The sequence below is a fragment of the Lissotriton vulgaris genome, unplaced genomic scaffold, assembly GCF_964263255.1.
Source record: "Lissotriton vulgaris unplaced genomic scaffold, aLisVul1.2 SCAFFOLD_542, whole genome shotgun sequence".
In the NCBI taxonomy this organism is placed as follows: Eukaryota; Metazoa; Chordata; class Amphibia; order Caudata; family Salamandridae; genus Lissotriton; species Lissotriton vulgaris.
Window position 1 is genome coordinate 238288 of NW_028250708.1, and position 24011 is coordinate 262298.

Genomic DNA, 24011 nt, shown 5'->3' on the forward strand with positions numbered 1-24011 from the left:
CATGCAGCAAACACTACTGCTCTACCTACTGAACAATCCGCTGCAGCAGGCTGGGGAAGGCCTGCCAACCAAACAAGTACAGGGTGCTACCTGGGCAACTAGAGAGCATTCACAGAAGTTCATTCAACCGCTGGATTCTCCCAGGAGGACCTCTTCATTATAGTGGGTGTTCAGCTCATGTAGGTAAAATATTACAAAGTCACCTTAGCCAAGGCGCCAGCGGTGGCCAATACACAGTTCAGATCATTAAACCGAAACCTGACCATACATAATCTGACAGTTTTTCAAGCAATTAACACTACAAATGTATCTGAAGAAAGGTTAATGCACCTCCACACTACAAGGTTCACACAGGAGTAAAGTGCAGCATGTACCTCGGGCACACATGGGGGTCACATCCATGCAGCAGACTCCATAAGGGCCAGATGTTCCTCAGGAAAAGTCAAGTGGCACTCCAACACCTTGTTCACAGTATAGTACATGCCCAGTATTTGCTTTTTAAGTGAATAGTTCAATTTTCTCTGAAATTAGGTAAGAAAAATAAAATATATAACTTTCAAAAAATCTCACTTGTTCACATCTAATGAACTTTCAGCAAACTTATCTGTTTTTACATTTTTCTGTTTTAAATTTTTTTTTGTGAGTTTTTGTTCTTCCCTGCTGCCCCTTTAAACACACTAGGTTTAAACAGTGCTGTCCACTCCTAATCCACCACAATAGTTGGTCAACTGTGTCCCTGAATGCCAGTGAAAGGCAGAGTGTACACTCCCGTTAGCTGCATCAAGCGCCTAGGGACCATTGCAGCTGTACTACAAAGCTCCAGCACAAATGCATGCCAAACAGACGAGAGATTGGCATTTTATGGAACAGGAACACGCAGAAACTCTTCGCTAGACCTTCTTTTCAGTCAAGAGACTGATGCTCAGTCAGCCCAGAGGCATAAAGTGACTCCACCTGTACGCCAATGCCAACTCCCAGTGAAAAGGTCCCAGGTTTAAAGTTTATAGGGCAGAAGACATGCCATTGTATGAGGAAGGCTCCAGGGTCGGCGGCCAGCCGTGCTCTGCCAGCTTCTAGAGTTCTGGTTCAGGCTTGTTCCCAGAGGCCAAAGTGCAAGGGGTGGCATCCTTCTAGTGATAAGTGCCTGCACACATCACCCAAAACTCCAATCCAAGTGCTCGTGAGATCACCCCAAATGTGCACACCACTAGCCCCAGGAATGTTCCCTACAATTCACCGTGAACCACTGCAAGGGGAGGGGGTGTATTGTGGTCAGTCCTGCCGCTCGGTTTACGATGACCGGCCATAGAAGCCGACTCGAGCAGCAAGTCCAGTCTGCATCTCTATCAGAAGCCCCCTTTACTGGGAGGCTTTAGAGATCCCCTGTCATGGCTAACTACAGGGCAGCCAGGTGGGATAGGTCTGACTGGAGGACGAGTTGGCAATGTAGTAGTTGCTGAAGTTTGCATCACTAACATAAGGCGCTGGCTGGTAGTAGCATGTGACATTGGTGGAGTTTGGGATGATGTTCTGCTCGGCGAGTACACGCAAAGCAAGCAGGGAGATGAGGTTCAGCGTCTGCCTCCGCTCGTGTCCCATAAGGCACACTGTGCTCTCGTTCACAACCCGACGCAAGATCATGAGGTAGTCGTACTTGCTCTTCTCCTCGCCTATGAAGTGGTTCTGCAGGTAGGTCTCCAGCTTGCGCTGCTGCTCCAAGATGTCCGAGAAGTCTATAAAGAACCGGGAACACATGTAGCGCTCCAGCATTTTGATTTTATCCTTGTCTGCTGGCTTAAAGTCCCTGACCAGAAGGTTGCTGTATTTCATGAGCCCTCCTCCCCGAATGGCCTCTGGATTTTTGGTGGCAATGAGTTTGTTCTGGAGGTGATCAAATGCAGCTTTGAAGTCACCGTAAACACTTTCACCAATCACAGTAGGGTGGAAGTGTTCAGTCATGGGGTTTTCGGAGCAGCTATAGTATAAAAGCAGAGAATCCAAGATGATCTGAAAGGAGTCTACACTAAACTCAAACTGCCGCCGTATGGAGTCCACAAACTTCAGCTCAATGTTCCTGCCATCTTTGTTTGACAAGGAGATCAAACTCCAACGGTCGGTTTCCGTACAGACCTTCACAAGCTTTTGGACGTAGGCCTCTTTCAAAGTCATCGGGCTGATCTTCTCCTTGTTCACACCCTCTGGCAAAAAGTTCAGAAGTGACCCCAAAACGACATCTCGGACCAGCTGGAACTCGGCCTCGGTGGGGAGCTCCACCTTGAAGATGAGATCCAAATCCTTGTAGCCCAAGCCGTTGTCCTTCACCAAGACGTGGCTGGCTGCAGAGCCGTTGAGCCGCACGTCACGCACTTTGAGGCCCTTTTCCTCCAGTCGGCTACGCACCATCTGCACAATGTCTTTGAGGGGGATCTCAAGGGTTGGAAAGTTGCCCCTCCCATGGACGGGGACCATCTCTGTAAGAAAGTCATTCAAACGGCTGACTTGTTCCCAGCTGAGAACACTGTTGGACTTGGAGTCATCACTGCTGCTGCCTTGATCTGCCATCTTGCCGTTCAGTAGTGCCCTGTAGGGTGAAAACAAGACACCATTAGACAATGGTACGCCACATTAAGTGTAGTAAGCATTAGTATGAGGGTCACGTGACAAGCCACAAATCCGACAGATGATTCAATAGAAGTCTTTTTACCTGGGAAAACTATGCAGTCAAGATTTAGAAGACCATCAATACCAAAAAGTCCCTGTATCCTGGACACAGGTTAGTATTTATCTACTAGGCACCCCGACATTATTAGCTGGAAAAATATACTATTTAGATCCAGTCTAAACCCCTTCTCTACATGTAGTTGGGTGTGTTCTTTCTGTGCCTAACCGTCCAAGTCAAACCATTGTTTGTAACTGCAAAAGGGAGAATCCAGGCAGAATTCAACTTGACACATCCACCGATGACTGCTCCACTGAGACAGTCCAGCCACCCACACTTGGAAATGGACAAAAATAAAAAGTGTGGTGAAAAGAAAGGCACCTCACGGGCGAACACCCTCTGGGCACTAGGCAGATGTTACCAGTTTCTGCCAAGTGCCCAAGGGTGTTCGCCCATGAGGTGCCTTCCTTTTCACACATTTTTTATTTTGGTCTATTTCCAAGTGTGGGTGGATGTACTGTCTCAGTGGAGCAGTCATCGGTGGATGTGTAGAGTTGAATTCAGCCCGGATTCTCCCTTTTGCAGTTACAAACAATGGTTTGACTTGGATGGTTAGGCACAGAAAGAACACACCCAACTACATGTAGAGAAGGGGTTTAGTCTGGATCCCCAGTGGCAAAGGTAAAAAATTAAGGCATACTGGTGGACGACTAATTATCTTTTAAACCACAGGTCAATGCACAATCCTCATCTACGCATAACATCCTGAAAACAATCAGGAAGGTGCTGCCATTTTTGGAGATGGAACACAGGAAAACTGTTGTTACTGGACTGGTTCCATCACGTCTGGACTATTGTAACAGCCTTATGCTGAACGCCAAACAAGGTCTACTTATCAGCTCCAGATCCTGCAGAACGCAGCCGCCCGCCTGATCACCGACACCCCTAAATTTGCCTCGGTAGTACAGGATCTGGTGAAACTCCACCGGCTACCAGTCCGGAAAAGAATAGTCTTCAAAGCACTCTGTGGTTTTCAAGGCTCTACACGACCTTGGCCCTCGATGCATGAAGCTGCTCTTCCACTGGCACAAGCCAGATAGAAACCCAAGATCCAGAGAGCAGGCGCTGGTATCAGTTCTGAGAGTTAAGAAAGCGCGATGGGGAGGCAGGAGCTGTTCCCTAGGCGCGGCAGCTGCTTGGAACAGACTACCACTCCATCTCAGACAAGCGGCGGACCGGCTATCTTTCAGAAGAGCGCTTAAGACCTGGGTCTTTACTCACTAAAAGCTCCTTACCCACACACTGGTTCAATTCCGTTAGCGCCAGGACACCTCCGGGTAACAGTGCGCTCTATAAATGTGAAAATAAAACAAATAGTATATTTTTTCCAGCTAATAATGTCGGGGTGCCCAGTAGATGAATGCTAACCTGTGTCCAGGGTACAGGGACTTTTTGGTATTGGTTTGTTGAGTGGAGGGCTATCCCGTAGGTACCCTCATTTCCCTCTTGGCTCCTTATTGTATTACAAGACGACACCCTGAAGCTTGCATTGCATACAAATCTTGACCTATTGCCTTCCTTAACCCTTTTACTGCCTTGCCGTTTTCAGCGTGGGCTCAAGTTAAGGGTTGTTCCAACTGAACTTACAAACTGCTAGTTCTTGGGACTAAGAGCCTCTGACCCTGGTCCTCTGCTGAGACTCCTGCACTTGGGGAGGCTGCCCCAAAGTAAAACCGATTGAAATTAATAGATCAGCCATTGGAGCACAGCGCACCCTTGTGAACTCCAATAGTGTGTGAGAGGAGCCCTGTGAGGGACATGCGACTGTGTGTAGACACCAGGAGTCACTGGAACAGATCAATGAAAGGAGTCTAGAGAAATGTACTGCTGGCCGAGCATGGAACCCAGATCACTAGAGATTGACAGCATCAGTGCTCGCCCATTGTCACGGCTGCTCGGAAAGTGAAAGCGCGCATGGCGCTCTAAGTTGCAGGAAAGCATGTGGTGCCTGCAGTAGGAGAAACTTATTAAAGAAAGAAGGGCTTTAAGACTAAATAAGACATAGCAAGTAACAGAAGTAAAAGGTACTCATGGGAGGTTCCACCTAAAAAGACATGTTCACAATGCTGGAAACAAGCATTGGTGAAGCCAGGCATTCGGGGAATACCATCCCAAATATACAAGACCAGAGTATTTTCGGTTCGCATACTTTTAAGAATGTTGCCAACACAAAACAACTTGGGCAACAGACTTTTAAAAACGTTTTATTTTGTTTTTCAAGATAAACTCAATCTCTCCACTAGTGTTTGGTTTACAACATTCAAAGCATCATCACGATTGTTCACACAGCACAATACAGTGTATATTTTACCCCCTCCAACCAACACCGAACAACTTTGTTGCGCCCCGTCTCCCCTGGGTAGGTTGTTGGGTAATCCTACATAGATCAGACCTTTTTATTGTGATTATGGACTGATTTCCGGGCTTGATTCTATATGTGGAGGTTCGCATATGCATCCTCTGACTTCGTTCCACCTTCCCCAAATCCCCCCCAACCACTTTTTGGGGCAACCTGTGAATACACTGCCCTGTCGGCCACCATCGCTGCTTCGATATCGTTCCTCCATTGTTGGTATGTGGGTACTATCCCCGAGCCCCAGTTTCTAGCCATGTTTCTCTTAGCGATAGTCATCCCCAATGTGGCCTAGTTCTGCAGAGCAACACTTAAAGCACCTCACGGCTTTACTGCAATCCTATTCGTGAACACTTCTCAGCACCCCTTAAGATTAAGGGTACCCTCCCCACTGTTAACATACATGGTTATTGTTACCCTGAGCAGACTGTGCGGACCTGGGGTATACTATCGCCGTAAGGTTTCTTATTCTTCCAATTTTTTTCTTAAGTAACTACGGACAAGGATTACTGAATCCCTGTATTTATGAGCCCTGAAGTGCTCATGTCTGGTTGCCGAATAGAACGAAATGCGTTGGCTGCTTCTTAGTAAAATTTGGATTGGATTATAAAGGATTGAAAAAAAAAATACAAAGAGACTGAAAAGTTTTGTTCAAAGGCACTGCTCTTTATGGAATATAATTTAAGAATGCTGACAATACCGAAGCACTGCGGTCTGACAACAAGGAGGCCACTTTTTGAGCCTAAACCTGGGTAAGACCCGTGAAATGCTCCAGTTATGCGGTGCCTTTTATGAATTAGGAGGTATGTGTCAGAGGGAGTCTGCCTATTCGATGTCACATTTAAGAAAACAAGTTACTAGTGTGCAAACAGTACGACAGGCACAATGTAAATTATAGTTTTAAACAAAAGACTTCCGGACCTGGGCTCCAGAGCAGGGACTCAGCAAGGCTTAAGGGGGAAACCCATTGTAAATATAAACCCACTTGGAATAAATAAAGTATTAAATCATACTGCGGGAAAAAAAATGTGTTTACTATTCAAGAGCAGGGTTGTGTTAGCAACACAGTAAAAAAATGTGCATCCTCGTTTTCAGCAGTCCTGACTCGAGTCCTCACTTTCAACTCTTGACTCCATTTGAGTTAAAAGACTCAGTCCACCACCCCACGAGCCCCGTCCCAATGCCCCAGGATGTACCCACAGTCCCTTCGCCTGACACTCCTGCAAGTTCGCCTGCATGAAGACCCACACCAATCCCACTCACTCCAAACACAGCTCCGACTCTAACCAACTGAAGTGCATCCTGCTGAACACCCGCTCGGTCCACAGACACGCCACTGAACTCTGGGACCTACTCGACACTGCTTCACCGGACATCGCCTTCCTTACAGAAACCTGGATGAACGCCTCATCAGCCCCCGACATCGCCATAGCCCTCCCGGACGCCTACAAGATCATCCGAAAAGACCGCACCAACCAAACAGGAGGAGGCATCGCCATCGTTCACAAGAACACCATCAAAATCACGACCAGCTTCGACGATAACCTTGCAACCGCCGAACACCTCCACTTCCAGATCCACACCAACCCCAGGACCACACTTAGAGGCACCCTCATTTACAGACCATCAGGAACCCGTAAACAATTCTGCGAAGATATCACTGACTTCATCAGCCCACATGCCCTCACCTCCGAGAACAACATTTTACTGGGAGACCTCAACTTCCACCTGGAAAAGAAAAAACAGCAATACCACCACCCTTCTGGACAACCTGGCCAATCTCGGTCTCAAACAACTTGTTGACACCCCCACCCATGTAGCCGGACATACTCTCGACCCATTCTTCACCTCCAGCAAGCACATCTCCTTCGATCACACCACAGCCCTCCATTGGACGGACCACAGCTGTGTTCACTTCAGCTACAAAACTACCTCGACCAAAAACCCCCCACTACCTATTCCGTGAAGAAACTGGAACAAAATCACCACCGACCAACTCCTCACATCGCTCAACCAAAACCCTCCCGCCCTCTCATCGGACCCAAACCAAGCTGCCACCATACTCAAACAATGGATCACTCACAGCGTTGACGAGTTAGCACCCTTGAAAAACCACCAAACCAAACAGGGTAGCAAAAATGCCCCCTGGTTCAACGAAGACCTTAAGAAATCCAAGAAACTATGCCGTACTCTCGAGAAAACATGGAGAAAAAAACCAACCACTGACAACCTGACCACCTTCAAGACAGCCACCCGCAAACACCACCAATTGATCCGATCCACCAAAAAAAAAATCAGCATTCAAGGATCTACTCGACAACAACGCCCACAACAGCAAGGAACTATTCAACATAGTCAAAGAATTTACCAACCCCACCGCAGCCTCAAACGACATTACTCCCTCCCAAGACCTCTGCGATTCGCTATCCCCTGTCTTCTACAGAAAAATCGCTGACATACATAACAGCTTTGAGAACATTTCCAAAGAACAGTCCACTCCACCCACCTCCGAACCTAAACCGTCCTCTAACAACCTTAGCGCCTGGAACCCAATCACCACTGAAGACACCATCCGCCTAATGAATTCCATCCATTCAGGTTCACCAACCGACCCCTGTCCCCACCACATCTTCAACAAAGCAGACTACATCATCGCACCCCATCTCCGCGATGTCATCAACTGCTCCTTCAACTCCGGCGTGTTTCCAGCTTTCTGGGAAGGTAGCGAACTCAGCGCCCTCCTGAAGAAACCCACAGCAGACCCTTCTGAACTCAAGAACTACCGCCCCATCTCCCCCCTCCCATTCCCTGCCAAAGTAATTGAGAAAGCCGTCAATAGCCAGCTCGCCGCCTTCCTTGAATCCAACAACTCCCTCGACACTTCACAGTCCGGATTTCGAGCCAAACACAGCACCGAAATCGCCCTCATCGCAGCGACAGACGACATCCGAACGCTACTGGACAACGGAGAAACAGTTGCCCTCATCCTACTCGACCTCTCCGCCGCCTTCGACACAGTCTGCCACAGCACCCTCATACAACGCCTCAGCAACATCGGCATACAAGGAAAAGCCTTGGACTGGATCATCTCGTTCCTCGCCAGTAGAACCCAGAGAGTCCGACTCGCCCCATTCAAATCAGAGAGTACCGAAGTCATCTGCGGAGTACCACAAGGATCATCACTTAGTCCCACCCTCTTCAACGTTTACATGAGCCCCCATCGCGCGCCAACACAACCTCAACATCATCTCCTACGCTGACGACACACAACTGATACTTTCCCTCACCAAAGACCCTAACACTGCTAAAACAAATCTTCACGAAGGTATGAAAAGTTGCCGAAAGGATGAAAAACAACTGCCTAAAACTTAACTCAGACAAAACGGAAGTCCTCATCCTAGGATCATCCCCTCTGCCTGGGACGACTCATGGTGGCCATCGGCCATGGGCACAGCACCCATACCCACAGACCACGCACGCAACCTAGGCTTCATCCTAGACTCCTCCCTCTCGATGACCAGACAAGTCAACGCCGTCTTATCCTCCTGTTTCAACGTACTTCGTATGCTAAAAAAAATCTTCAGTTGGATACCCACCGAAACAAGAAAGACTGTCACCCACGCACTGGTCACCAGCCGACTGGACTATGGAAACACACTCTACGCCGGAACCACAGCCAAACTACAGAAAAAACTCCAACGCATCAGCCAGACTCATATTGGACATCCCTCGCCAAGCTCACATTACCGCTCACCTGAAAGACCTCCACTGGCTTCCCGTTAACAAGAGAATAACGTTCCGCCTCCTCACCCACGCTCACAAGGCTCTCTACAAACTAGGACCAGATTACATCAACACACGACTGTCCTTCTACACACCCACCCGCCAACTAAGATCCTCCAATCAAGCCCTTGCCGCAGTTCCGCGCATCCACAGATCGACCATGGGAGGAAGATCCTTTTCCTACCTGGCAGCCAAGACCTGGAATTCTCTCCACTCACCTCCGCCTCACACAACCACATTCCCTTCAGAAAGGAACTTAAAACCTGGTTATTCGATAAATACACTCCCCCAAGCGCCTTGAGACCCTCTGGGTGAGTAGTGCGCTATACAAATTCCAGAACTTGAACTGACACTTACTGGGAGATTTGGGCACATGGAGGATGAGTCAAAAACACCCGGAGACTATTTACAAGGGTGGGTTATGCCACCCAGCGAAAACTGATGCAGTGCCAGCACGGTCTGTATTAAAATGGAACATTTAAGTTTATATAGAGCTTTCTGCCCCGGACGAGACGTTAAACCACTTCTAAACCAAGCATCTTCTACCCGTTGTGTTGCTGAAGTCACGTTGGCACAAATAAATTGTCTATCCGACTCCCACCGCTCAGGAGACACGGCAAATGTTCTGCCAGACTAGTGCAGCCTCCTGGCCTGGCAGAGGGGATTTCCCACCCTATGTGCACCCATGCTGCAACATGAATGGATAACAACTCCTACCCTATCCTAGGCTCAGTACCTTCCCTGGACTCTTCCCTCAGCTCTCAAGCAGTTCAGCTCCAAGCTACCCTGCTGCAGCGGTGCCTGGCCCAGCAGGCTCTGTGCAGGGCTGCCCCCCACACCGTCCCCTCCCCCGCACTCTCCAGGTGCCTTCTCCCTGCAGCGGGACATGGCCTTCAGCCTTCTTGCCCTCAGCAGTAACATCCTCTGGCACCATCCCACTCTTTCACTCAGTAAAGATGTTCTGGCCAGCCCTCCCCTCCATCCAGATGGGTGCACTGCCCAGGAACCTGACCTGTGGTTGTAGGATGCTGGGTGCCAGGCTGGCGATGAGGGGTGGGGAAGACTTATGCCTGCGAGGCAAGAGTGCCCCCATAAAACTTTTTTTTTTAAATTAAGTACATGCTCACAATAGTGAACCTGCTGCCGGCACCCTGGGGTGTTTTAACATTAGTAATGGCCGCGGGCTGCAGAGCTGTATCCCTCTACAGGTGGTCTCCAGCCACCTTTTCATCCACCCTATGGCATTGGTGACGTGTGAAGCAGACATGTGGTGGCACCATGCTGGACGACCACGACTGGCCAGATGCTGCAGCCCTTGCTGCTTTCACATGTGAACAGGTGACCTGTGACCACCACCGTGCAGCTTGGGCTTAAAACCTGCACAGCCTCCATTCAGACCACACCTGGTACCAACCCGTAGAGACAGGGCACAGGTCCAGGGATGGGAGTACCAACCCAGCCTTCCATCCTACAGAGTTCGGCAAATACCACCAATACAGCAGTGACAGTGCCTGGTATTACAGAACTGTAAAACTGCATAAGTGCAGAAGGAAGCCCTGTGTCAGACTGTCTCCTACCCCCCAGGGGGGCACCAGCTGCCCTCCACTTTACCACATGTAAGCCCGTGACTTTCCTGTAGAGTCCCCGCCGTGCTGTCGGAGCCCCCCTGCTATCATGCACCGCATAAAGAGTGTGGTCCAGTGACCTGGACGAGCTGCAAATAAAAACTAAAACTCTAACGTCATGCAATAAACACTGTTAATACTACTAGCTTCCATTTGCTTACCAAGTGTAGTATCTAGTGCGGTCTACAAGCGGCATCGGTCTCTGGATTCATGTAGAGTCCGATACTAAATATGGACTACCTTGCACGCAATGGTTGGCATTTGTCCACCATATTTAAAGGTCCACCCCTATTCTTCTAACGTGATCTCAGTCTGGCTCTCCCTTACCGGAGACAAGATGCCATATCCACCTAAGACAAGAGTTCTAACATCTTGCAATATATTACTTATTTCAACCTAAGCCATACCACCTTTATACTAGGACTGGTAGAAACTTTACCTTAAATACAACAGCATCCCTGAAGCTCCATGCGAAAATGTATGGAGAACAGGGTGCAGGCAGGGGGAGAGGTGCGAAAATGCATGGAGAACAGGGTGCAGGCAGGGGGAGAGGTGCGAAAATGCATGGAGAACAGGGTGCAGGCAGGGGGAGAGGTGCGAAAATGCATGGAGAATGGAGAGCGGGTGGGAGCGAAAATGCACAGACAAAGAAGTACAGGTGGGGGAGAAAAAAAAAACTGACAGTGTCCCTGAAGCAGGCGCTGAACTCTGTAAAAAAAAAAAGTTTGAAATTGAAAAACAGAAAGCGAAATGCAAATTGTTAGGAAGCAGCTGCCATTACCTGTGAGTGCGGTGTACCATAAGGAAGTAAATAGTTCTTGGAGCTGGAAAGTTCCCAAGTCCGTACACAGTAAAAGATCCAGTCCTGATGGGCGGTCCCAAAAGGAGACAGTGCGGTAACAAGGCAGGACTAAGAAGCCTCATTATCAATCAGAAGCCATCATTTACCATGGATGACGCCAGACAATGAAAAAAATAAGGTGGAGTGTCCACTACACTTCTAAAACATACCCTATTACAATATGCCTCACAGAGCGAGCAACGCGTGCGGGCTGCAATGCTAGGCGAGAACTAGAAAGCAAATGGTCTGTCAGCTCCCCACCCCAGGAGTTCAGTAAAGGGGTGCCCCAGGTTGGTACTGAATTCGAAAGAATTCAGTGTGGGAAACTGGCTTTTTGCTGCAGTACCCAGACTTTTTAACCTTACAAGCCCCTAGTAAATGGTACCCCTGGGGCATTGGGGTTGAAGAGGGTCCACTCAGGCTGCAGCAATACTTGTGCCACCCTAGGGAGCCCTCATCAAGACCATGAACAGTGTAGGCTGAGAGTCCTGGGGCAGAGAAAACGGAAGAGAGGACATGAGACAGCCCTGTGTGCCATGCCCACAGACTGCATGAGGTATAGTTAAGTCAACCCTGCTGCAGGCCTTACAGCCCTATGACTGGGTGCACAATATCCCACTTAAAACCTGCATGATCAGATCTGACCCTCCAATGTCCAAGTCCATTCTTGGATATCTAAAATGTACAAGGAATCCATCGTGTACATGGGATGAACACCAGCCACTACAGAGTTCCCAAGCACCACGATGGCTTCACTGTACCCAGGGACGTTTGGTACTAAACATCTCCTCTTAATAAATCCACATCGATGCCAGTGTTTGATAATCAATGTACACAGAGGGCACCTTGGAGAGCTCCCTGAAAACCTACAAATACTGGTGTGGCCTCTGACTTGTCTTAGCCAGCCTGCCACCAAACAGGTTTCCGACCTCATGGGGTGAGGGCCAGGGCTCAGGAACAAGGCTATCACTAGGCGGCGTTGCGTCACACCTCCTCCAGGCCTCCAAGACTGGAAACTTCAAAGATGATGAACCTTTGAAATAAAACCCAGGCATCTCCAGATACTAGTGGTTGCCAAAGCCCCCCCCCCCCACCCCTGCTCCACTTCTCCGGTGTTGTTGTTGTCCTACTCCCTGAGCCCTCCCCGCCTCCCAGCTGAGACGCCCTCGCCCCTCCCCCCCGCCATCCATTTATGGCCAATGCCCCCACGCACAGCGTCCACGCGCTACGGCCACGCCGAAGGTGCGCCAAAGGTAAGCCCGTCTACGCCTGGACCGCGCCCAGCGCCAGACCCCCTGCCCCTCGCGCTGCCCAGCCCTCCCGCATTACCTACGATGCCGCCACCCTCCTAGCCCTTAACCCCGGTCGCGCCCCCAACTGCGTCCAAGCCGCTCCTGGACATACCCATGGACCTTTCTTCTGCTACTCCTGCAAATTCATAGGCACCGACATCATCTCCGCTACGACCACACCACAGATTCCCGACCCCAACCACCTACAGTGCATCCTTCTCAACACTCGTTCGGTCCACAGACACGCCATTGACCTATGGAATCTACTAGACACCATCTCTCCAGACGTCGCCTTCCTAACGGAAACATGGATGAACGCCTCCTCAGCCCCTGACATCACCATCGCCATCCCAGAAGATTATAAGATCACACGCAAGGACCGTACCGGCCACACAGGAGGAGGAATCGCTATCGTCCATAAGAAATCAATCCGCATCTCAACCAGCTCTGACGCCAACCTCGCCAACTCCGAACACCTTCACTTCCAGATCCACATCGACCCCAAGACCACACTCAGAGGCACCCTCCTCTACAGACCACCAGGACCCCACGCAAAGTTCAGTGAAGACATCACGGACTTCATCACTCCACACGCTCTCCCCTCCAAAGACTACATCCTTCTGGGAGACCTCAACTTTCACCTTGAAAAGATCAACGACCGCAACACCACCACCCTCTTGGATAACCTCGCCAACCTCGGACTTAAACAACTGGTCACTTCCCCCACCCACATCGCAGGTCACACACTCGACCCCATCTTCACCTCCAGCAATCATGTCTCCTTCAGCCACACTACGGATCTCCTCTGGACTGACCACAGCTGCGTTCACTTCACCTTCAACAAACCAAAACCCACCAACCACATCCAACCAACTCTGCAAAGAAACTGGAACAAAATCACCACTGACCAAATCTCCGCATCGCTCCTTCTAAACACCCCAGCCCACTCTTCTAGCGCAAACGAAGCCGCCGCCAACCTCACCTTATGGTTATCCAACACCGCCGACACCTTAGCACCACTGAAGAAACGTCAAAGCAAACCTGGCAGCAAAAAAGCCTCTTGGTTCAACGATGATCTCAAGAAGTCCAAGAAACTATGCCGCTCCCTTGAAAAGGCCTGGAAAAAAGACCCTACCACTAGCACCAAGGACGCCTTCAAAAACGCCACCCGCACTCACCAACTAATCCGAAAGGCCAAGAAAACAGCATTCAAGGATCGACTTGACAACAACGCCCACAACAGCAAGGAACTTTTCAACATCGTCAAGGAATTTTCCAATCCCTCGGCCAACTCCAACGACATCACCCCCTCTCAAGCCCTCTGCGACTCCCTAGCCTCATTCTTCCACAACAAGATTGCAGACATCCACAACAGCTTCGACAACCAACCCGGAAACCAACCCACCCTACCTTCTGCTGAACATTCTCCCCCCGTGAACACCCTTTACGACTGGAACCCAATCTCCACTGAGGACACCATCCGCCTGATGAATTCCATCCACTCAGGATCCCCCACAGACCCATGCCCTCACCACATCTTCAACAATGCAGACTACGTCATAGCACCGCACCTCCGAGACGTCATCAACTGCTCCTTCAACTCGGCCACCTTCCCGGAAGACTGGAAACACGCTGAACTCACCGCCCTTCTGAAAAAACCCACAGCGGATCCCACCGAACTCAAAAACTACCGCCCCATCTCGCTCCTTCCTTTCCCGGCCAAGGTCATCGAGACAGCTGTCAACAACCAGCCTTCCTCGAAGCCAACAAATCCCTCGACTCCTCACAATCTGGCTTCCGAGCAAAACACAGCACTGAGACCGCCCTCATCGCAGCAACAGACGACATTCGAACTCTACTGGACAATGGAGACACAGTCGCCCTCATCCTCCTCGACCTCTCTGCAGCATTCGACACAGTCTGCCACAGCACTCTTTTACAACGCCTTAATAACATCGGAATCCAAGGAAAAGCACTTGAATGGATCACCTCGTTCCTCACCGGAAGAACACAGAGAGTCCACCTTCCACCATTCAAATCCGAGGCCACTGAAGTCATCTGTGGCGTACCACAAGGATCCTCACTCAGCCCCACCCTCTTCAACGTATACATGAGCCCCCTCGCAGCCATCGCCCGCCAACACAACCTCAACATCATCTCTTACGCGGATAACACTCAACTGATCCTTTCTCTTACCAATGACCCCAGCACCGCCAAAACTAACTTACATGAAGGAATGAAAGAAGTTGCCGAATGGATGAAACAAAGCCGTCTGAAACTGAACTCAGACAAAACTGAAGTCCTCATCTTAGGTACATCCCCTCTGCATGGGACGACTCCTGGTGGCCGGAAGCCCTCGGAAAAGCACCCATCCCAACAGACCACGCACGGAACCTAGGCGTCATCCTGGACTCCTCACTCTCAATGAACAGACAAGTCAGCGCCGTATCCTCTTCCTGCTACAACATTCTTCGCATGCTCAGAAAAACATTTCGCTGGATCCCCACCGAAACAGGGAAAACAGTCACCCATGCTCTGGTCACGAGCCGACTGGACTACGGAAACACCCTCTACGCAGGCACTACCGCCAAACTCCAGAAGAAACTCCAACGAATCCAAAACGCCTCAGCCAGGATCATATTAGACATCCCGCGCAACGAACACATCTCTGGTCACCTTAAAGACCTCCACTGGCTACCCGTCAATAAGAGGATCACTTTCCGACTGCTAACCCACGCACACAAATCACTCTACGACATCGGACCACAATGCCTCAACTCACGACTGTCCTTCTACACCCCCTCCCGCCAACTACGTTCTTCCAACCAAGCCCTCGCCACTGTACCTCGCATCAACAAGACCACCATGGGAGGCAGATCCTTCTCATACCTGGCTGCTAAAACATGGAACTCACTCCCCGCTTACCTTCGCCTTACCCAGAACCACCTAGCATTCAGAAAGCAACTTAAAACGTGGATATTTGACAAGTAATCCTCCCCCCCCCCTTCCTAAGCGCCTTGAGACCCCCTGGGTATGTAGTGCGCTATATAAATTCTCTGACTTGACTTGATGTGGACCTCACTTTACAGTTTCCTCCATCTTGTTTGAAAGGGAATTAGCCAATTATGGAGAATGGGTACGACCTGGACCCTAAGGGAAGGGGTCACAGAGGATGTAGACACCTTAAAGGTAGGTAGCCCATTGGCCACTACCATGCTCCTCCTTTAACACCCGTACATTTAGTATGTAGGTGGCACCCCTGGACTTTACATTCGACTGACCTAAGAGAATAGATAAAAGAGCTGCTGAATTGAGAACGGAGTACCTGCTGCAGAATTTTTGCTTGAAACCTGCACTACTGCCTCAAGGACTTAATCATGGTGTGCTGTCTCGTCCTGCTAGTGTGAGGCCTCCAAGAAACTAGTAACACATTCAGCCCCACAACAATTGCCAAAGAACTCCCTTGGAGTAGAGGAAGTACTCTCCTGCAATCTACAGGCACTAAAACCCCAGTCTGGTTTACCAAATTGCTGCTCTAAGATATATGCTAAAGATTGCATTTTATGTTGTATTATTTTTGTTTTGAGTCTTGTCTTTATTCTATACAGGTTTACAGTGGGTCAGTGAGTATATCGACACCACAACACCTTAGAATGTGTGTTGTATATTCACTTGTTGTCAAGTGGCACGATTTTTGCCACTCGCGCACTTTTTCACTGGGTCCAGGCAAAAGCCCTCACTATTCTTCTAGGGCTAAAACATGTAGACCACATACAAGACAACTAGGAGTACAATTCTCTCCAGTAGCTGCTCTGTTTTTAACTATCCTGGGCCGCCAATAATAAAAACATTAGGCAAGGATTCTCAGATATACTTTTAAGTTTTCACAACACCACTTCACACTAATTCACCACACCCGCTCTGCTGTAATCAGGCGTCTTAGCACAACCGGGTAGCCTTCGGCCACCCAATTGGGAACCCAATGATTAAGCATCATGTAGGAGATTAGGGCCTGCTTCCTATGGTCACCGCCACTTTTTGCTGTGATTCTGTTTTTTCGACTTTAGTGTGGCTGTGGGCCTGCTAATCAGATCCACAGCCCAGCTGTTCTCTCTAAATTGATACCATGTACTTTAGGTACATACAAGATTGGATATTGGGTCACCTTTGTGAGCCCTTGTATAGTGTACCATAGGTACCCAGGGCATAGGTGTATCCAAGGCCTACCAGCATGTATTATGCCGCCCCTGGCTGGCCATCTAAACTGAGACCACAGGTTGATCACTCAGCGTGGGTAAGGGGGTGTAATCACCCTATAGATATATAGATATATCTATATACACATAGTAACCTATAAGTCGCTCCTATAGCAGGCCTCATCGATCCTGGAGACAGAGTGCTTGGTTTTGTGAAAGAGAGGGTGCCCTAGCATGAGCTGAGTCCTTCTACAGCTTTCGGAACCATCTCCTTATTGCTGTTCTATGATATAGCCATACCATATACTCTTAAGTGCATTATAATCCTTGCGGTTAATGCTAACTTGGGTTTGGCTTTATCAAAACATGTTGTGCAAGGTGTCAAAAACTTTGGAATACTACCTCCCCTCCCTCCCCCACCAGTTCTGGTGGCGGGGATAGCAGTCCACCCTTCTAGAGGTAGAAGACATGTAGTTACTGCTTTACCCGGTTATAGTTAAACAGAGCCTCAGCATTACAAAATGGATGCTGCTGCCACAGATACGAGTCGAACCTCCTGCTGCTGGATGAAACTCCAGCAGGGGAGGTCTGGACGATAGGTTTCTGGTCCAGGGAGGTGCCAGCACCTCCCCAGACAGGCAGATGTGTATTGGGACAAGGAGGGCTGCATCAGCAGATGCTTTTAGAGACACTGCCTGGGGCACACAAGGTGCTCCATGCATAGCCCGGTTCAAACCAGTTGCTGGGGCACTCAAGCCCTGATCTGGCGCAAAACTGAACAAAGGGAAAGGTGTGTAACCACCCCCTTCTCAGGTCCACCCATAGGAGGGACCTAGCAGGTAATCCAGCCCCTTAACTCAATATAAGTATAGGAGCTGTGTACCCAGGACTTTAGGTTATCCTGGAACGAAACTTTGATACAGAACTCTTGGACCTTTGACATTCTATTCTGACTAGAAGACTGAAGACATCTCCCTTGTGGTCAAGGAGTGACCACCCTGTGCAAACAGGCACCACCAGTGATTTGCCCGTCTGCTTTGTAGATGCTCCCGCCGGAACCCAAAGACTCAGCGACGCAGGATCTGGACTTCGAGACTACTGACTCCGACCCACATCCACAGCAAAGCTGAGACCTGTGGCGGGCACGAGAGACGTGGGACCGGACACCCTGGACATTCTGCATTTTGCTAACTGCATAGATTACGGAGGTAACTCAAAGTTGTGCAATGGGGTACGAGAAGCCCCAGACACCAGCACCATTTGCACCGAAGCTCAGCCCTCCACGAGTGCCGCGTGGGGCCCGCTCTTGCATTTCAGCTCGCCGCGTCTTCCCGGTTGCTAGCCCGTTGGATAGTGAGCCCTCTGAAGACTTTCTTTTGAAACTAAACCGCTTTCCTGGTTGCTCCAGCTTCCCTGCAAAGGAGAAGCTCCACAGACCTTGCTGGTCTGACTAAGCCCATCTTCACTTCCTGCGTGGGTTGCGTTGCCAAGGCTTGTTAGTCCAATCCGGATACCAACACCACAGTCAATTAGATCCTTCGTGGGACAGCTCGAATCCAGCTCCTGTTAGTCGTCGACACCTCCTGGTCCTTGTGGCTGCAGAGGCAAGCTTCACCTGAGATCATCGCGACATCGCCTGGTTCCTTCCTGGTTCCTTCCTGGTCACTGGCTAGTGACCCAGACTGTGCCCCCTCTGCTTTCAGGTTCTTCAATACTTCGATCCACCCTGACACTCTTCCTCTGGCCGCCTGCAGCACCTCTTTGCAGATCTTCATTGAAAGCATAGACAAAACCAGATACCAAAAGGCACCTACGCACCCAGCTTCCCTGGGTGAGGTAACAAGTACTCCAGTGACCCCGTGGGTCTTGACTCCAAGTGTCTTAGTCTAAAGGGTTTTGTCGTAGTCCATCCGGAAATGCCCTTAAACAGTAACTTTGTAACCCTTACGTTCTCCATTATAAGTCAATGGTAACTTGCAACTGTGTTTAGACGGCTCCTCCCGTGGGCCTCCTACTTCCTAGCCCTTGGTTATTTAGTGTAGCTCCAGCAATTCCCTAGGCCTACTTTCTATTTCTGTCATGGTTCTTCTACTACTATCTTAATGTATGGTTTGTGAAGCCCCTAGGGCAGAATTGTATTTGTGCAACTTATCTTATGCTAACTGAGTAACTTGTGATTGACTGTTACCTCTGTCCTCAAAGAGTGCAGAGGGGTTGTTAGAAATAAATGCATATATATTTGATATATACCTTGTGTGGCGTCCTTTCATTTGGTATTCAAGGGATTATAATTGGTAAAAGAGCCTGCTTCACATGCTCTCTGAAGTCTTAGCCTATGACTGCTGGTCCATGCTACCACTAGGATAGCTTGTCCATAAGGTTAATTTTACAACCACCATCAATGAGGGTCGATTAGACTGGTGCAAGGTGCCCACTAGTATAGTGGGCAGCATATGCCAGGCTAACTTCTCACATCACACCAACCAGGTTGGTGTAGGAGTGGTCTTTTAATAACTTAACGGTTCCCTGGTGCGGTTAACTATAATAGTGAGTCGCATTCCTTCGCGAGAGGATTCGTCCATTTTTGTTTCAGATGTACTTGTACTGGGGATGGGAACGTTCCCAATTATTCCTCGCTGTCCCATTGATTCATATATTAACAAACTCTGCAAAGCAGGCTTTAAATAAATGTACAAGTGGGGCCCTGCCAGGATACACAGTGGGGGCCCTGCAAGGATACATTAAACTGGAACCTGCAGGGAAAAGCAACGTACAGAAGGGTCCTGGGCAAGGGTCACAGTGGGGTCAAAGCAGGGTAAAGCAGTGTACATTGGGGGCCCTGGCAAGCACATTAAACTGGAGCCCGCAGGGCAAGCAGTGTACAGCGGGTCCTGGCAAGAACACTTGGTTCAGAAGTGAGAGCCAAAGGCTTCCAAGAGCCACCAGAAGAGCTAGGCGTGCTATGACGCAGGCGGAAACACTGGAACAAACTGTAAAGAGCTCAGAACAGCATGCAAGTCACTGGCTGTGCCCCTGGCCAGGAGCAACGAAAGCAACGGAAACACTGGTGCGGCCAGATCCGGGGTGCAACGGAAGAGACCCAAGACAGGCTGCTTCAAAGGGTGAACACTAAATATAGCAGAGAGAAGAGCCTTCCTCAGAGGTGGAGGGTTGAGGCAGGAGTAAGGCCACACCCTGTGCCACCCCCACCCGTAGCGAGCCTCGTGCAGCACCGCCCCCCCCCCCCGTGCACTAGAAGCCGAGTCAGCGGTTGGCATTCACCCGAGCTGCACTAGGCCGGCCCTGCTGGAAGTTGCCGGGGGGCACCGGGGGAGGGGGGGGGGGTGGGGGGGGGAGGCACAGAGGGGGGCGTGGAGCCGCCCCATTGTGCGCTGCACTATTGGCAGTAAGGGGGGTGACCGGAGCCGGGCTCAGGCGCCAGGGAAGGGGGTGACGAACCAGGCACTGGGGGCACCAGGGGTAGAGACTGCCAAGGAAGGGGAGGGGTGACTGGAACCAGGCACTGGGGGCACCAGGGGCAGAGACTGCCAGGGGAGGGGTGACTAGAACCAGGCACTGGGGGCACCAGGGGCAGAGACTGCCAAGGAAGGGGAGGGGTGACTGGAACCAGGCACTGGGGGCACCAGGGGCAGAGACTGCCAGGGGAGGGGTGACTAGAACCAGGCACTGGGGGCACCAGGGGCAGAGACTGCCAAGGAAGGGGAGGGTAACTGGAACCAGGCACTGGGGGCACCAGGGGCAGAGACTGTCAAGGAAGGGGGGGGGTTGACTGGAACCAGGCACTGGGGGCCAGGGAAGGGGGGGTGACGAACCAGGCACTGGGGGCACCAGGGGCAGAGACTGCCAAGGAAGGGTGGGTGACTAGAACCAGGCACTGGGGGCACCAGGGGCAGAGACTGCCAAGGAAGGGGAGGGTAACTGGAACCAGGCACTGGGGGCACCAGGGGCAGAGACTGCCAAGGAAGGGGAGGGTAACTGGAACCAGGCACTGGGGGCACCAGGGGCAGAGACTGCCAAGGAAGGGGAGGGGTGACTGGTACCAGGAAACGGGGGCACCAGGGGCAGAGACTGCCTAGGGAGGGGTGACGGGAACCAGGCACTGGGGGCACCAGGGGCAGAGACTGCCAAGGAAGGGGAGGGGTGACTGGAACCAGGCACTGGGGGCACCAGGGGCAGAGACTGCCAAGGAAGGGGAGGGTAACTGGAACCAGGCACTGGGGGCACCAGGGGCAGAGACTGCCAAGGAAGGGGAGGGGTGACTGGAACCAGGCACTGGGGGCACCAGGGGCAGAGACTGCCTAGGGAGGGGTGACTGGAACCAGGCACTGGGGGCACCAGGGGCACCAGGGGCAGAGACTACCAAGGAAGGGGGGTTGACTGGAACCAGGCACTGGCGGCCAGGGAAGGGGGGGGGTGACGAACCAGGCACTGGGGGCACCAGGGGTAGAGACTGCCAAGGAAGGGTGGGTGACTGGAACCAGGCACTGGGGGCACCAGGGGCAGAGACTGCCAAGGAAGGGGAGGGTAACTGGAACCAGGCACTGGGGGCACCAGGGGCAGAGACTGCCAAGGAAGGGGAGGGGTGACTGGAACCAGGCACTGGGGGCACCAGGGGCAGAGACTGCCTAGGGAGGGGTGACTGGAACCAGGCACTGGGGGCACCAGGGGCACCAGGGGCAGAGACTACCAAGGAAGGGGGGTTGACTGGAACCAGGCACTGGCGGCCAGGGAAGGGGGGGGGGTGACGAACCAGGCACTGGGGGCACCAGGGGTAGAGACTGCCAAGGAAGGGTGGGTGACTGGAACCAGGCACTGGGGGCACCAGGGCAGAGACTGCCAAGGAAGGGGAGGGGTGACTGGAACCAGGCACCGGGGGCACCAGGGGCAGAGACTGGCAGGGGAAGGGTGACTAGAACCAGGCACTTGGGGACCAGGGGCAGAGACTGCCAAGGAAGGGGAGGGTGACTGGAACCAGGTACTGGGGGCACCAGGGGCAGAGACTGCCAAGGAAGGGGAGGGGTGACTGGAACCAGGCACTGGGGGCAGAGACTGCCAAGGAAGGGGAGGGGTGACTGGAACCAGGCACTGGGGGCAGAGACTGCCAAGGAAGGGGAGGGGTGACTGGAACCAGGCACTGTGTCACCAGGGGCAGAGACTGCCAAGGAAGGGGGTGGCTGGAACCAGGCACTGGGGGCAGAGACTGCCAAGGAAGGGGGGGGGGTGACTGGAACCAGGCACTTGGGGCACCAGGGGCAGAGACTGCCAAGGAAGGGGAGGGGTGACTGGAACCAGGCACTGGGGGCACCAGGGGCAGAGACTGCCAGGGGAGGGGAGGGGTGACTGGTACCAGGAAACGGGGGCACCAGGGGCAGAGACTGCCAGGGGAGGGGTGACTGGAACCAGGCACTGGGGGCACCAGGGGCAGAGACTGCCAGTAGTATGTGTTGGGGGGGCGGGGGGAGGTGGAGAGTGAGGATGACAGGAGTCAGACACTGGGTTGGGGGGGGGGGGGCAGAAGAGCAGCACAGGCAGACTGTTAGGAAGTGAAATAGGGGGCAACTTTAGAACCAGGGAACATCAAAAGCAGCAAGAGGTGGGGGGAGGACTCCAGAACCAGGCACCAGGGAGGGCAGGAGGCAGAATCTGCCAGCAGTGAGTAGAATCGAGCCATGGGAGTCCATGAGAGGCTGTGAGGGGGCAGCAGAGGGGGGGGGTGCATTCGGCCACCTACAGGATCTATAGGTGAAGGCAGCTACGCCCCACAGCAGTGCGTGAAGGGTTGAGATGCACGTGAAGTGTCGTCAGTCTTGGGAGGGGGGGGGGGGGCACCCCTAAGGGGTCCAAGATCTGACCAGCGCCGCCTCGAGGCGCTACCATCTTAGAGTATATCCACGTGTATCGCCTCCTTGTGTGACTTTACATCTTGTACATTTGCAATTTGTTTCCGTGTGTCCTTTTATGTAACTCATGTATCCTAAGTCCTTATGTTTCTCAACTGGTTCTTATGTAAAGCGCTCCGACACCTTCGGCTAAAGTTCGCGCTGTAGAGAATCGCATTAAATAAATAAATAAAAACTCCGCCTGCTGTAATGGGGGCCACAACATTACAAATCCCGGATCTTCACCTTTTACAAGCCCTCCCCCCGAGCAAAAACTCACGCGGCATCCCCCCCCCCCCCCTGATCTCAAGGTGCGCCCCCTTTCTTCCCACCAGACACAGGGCCAGGAGGGGGTGGGGGGGGGGCACAAGTATCAGGGACTTAAAGAACATTCTAAGCATCGAGGGGCCCCGAGGAGGGGCGAGCAGGGCAGCGGGGCCCCTGAGGTGAGACCGTTACACGTTAAACCTGGGGGGGGCAGCGCGGGGCATTACCTGTCCGAGTCTGCTCTCCTCTGGGGCCGGCGGTGCACGTGGCTCCTCGGGGGACGGGGGCGGTGGGGGGAGCTCTGGCGCCGGCAGCGGATCCGCACTGACAGCGGCCACCGAGGCCGCGCCGCGCTTAAGTACTGCACGTCACCCGTGACGTGCGCACAGCTGAGCGGCGTGGAGCGCGAGGGCCCGCCGCAGGTACGCACAGCTGAGCGGCGTGCGCCGCGAGACTCGGGGAGCGCGAGAGTCGGCCGCAGGTGCGTTGTGCTGAGAGCGCGGCGGGACGCAGGGAGCGCGAGGGCCTGAGGCGCGCACGGCTGAGCGGCGTCCCTACGCGGAGCGCGTGCGCCAGGCTGGAGTCCCTCTGAAGCTCGCGGCACGTGGCCCGCCGCTGTGTGAGGGGCGTGCGTGTGAGGGGAGCAGCGCGAGGGCGGGCCAGGCGCGCACCCCTCTTCTACGCAGGTGTTTTTTGGGGTGACTGGAGCCGCGCGAGCTCCTTCAGCCCATGGACCGGTCTCCGCGTGCTGCCAACCGTTCAACGAGGTGACATCAGCTGGGGCCCCAGAGCAGGGAAGCAGCCAGGAGGGGGACGCGCAGGAGGGCCCCGCAGGCCTCACAGCCGCATCCCTCATGCGACGCTTGGAGCTTTGACAAGACCGGGGAACCTCAAAAGACCCACTGTGGAGTCACGCATTGTGAGTGACACTCACACATCTTGTGTTTGGAAGGAGCGCTGACCGACAAGGGCATTAACTTCAACCCCGCACACGAGGACTATGTTCAAAACGTTATATTTAACTCTAGTCAGGAC

The 24011-nt window shown here is 52.2% G+C and overlaps 1 protein-coding gene across 1 annotated transcript; it reads right to left on the bottom strand.

The window, feature by feature from the left end:
* Positions 1 to 615: 615 nt before the first annotated feature.
* Positions 616 to 23299, bottom strand: LOC147663156 (terminal nucleotidyltransferase 5C-like). The gene is made up of 2 exons (XM_086950630.1): positions 23204 to 23299; positions 616 to 2581 (listed from the first exon to the last, which is right to left on the bottom strand). Exon 2 carries the CDS (start codon positions 2560 to 2562, stop codon positions 1393 to 1395), a length of 1170 nt encoding a protein of 389 aa, XP_086806756.1. The 5' UTR covers positions 2563 to 2581; positions 23204 to 23299; the 3' UTR covers positions 616 to 1392.
* Between the last annotated feature and the right edge of the window lie 712 nt (positions 23300 to 24011).

What these genes read in the sequence shown, in the direction of transcription:
- LOC147663156 (XM_086950630.1), bottom strand. Translation starts at nt 2,562, where the DNA reads ATGGCAGATCAAGGCAGCAGCAGTGATGACTCCAAGTCCAACAGTGTT.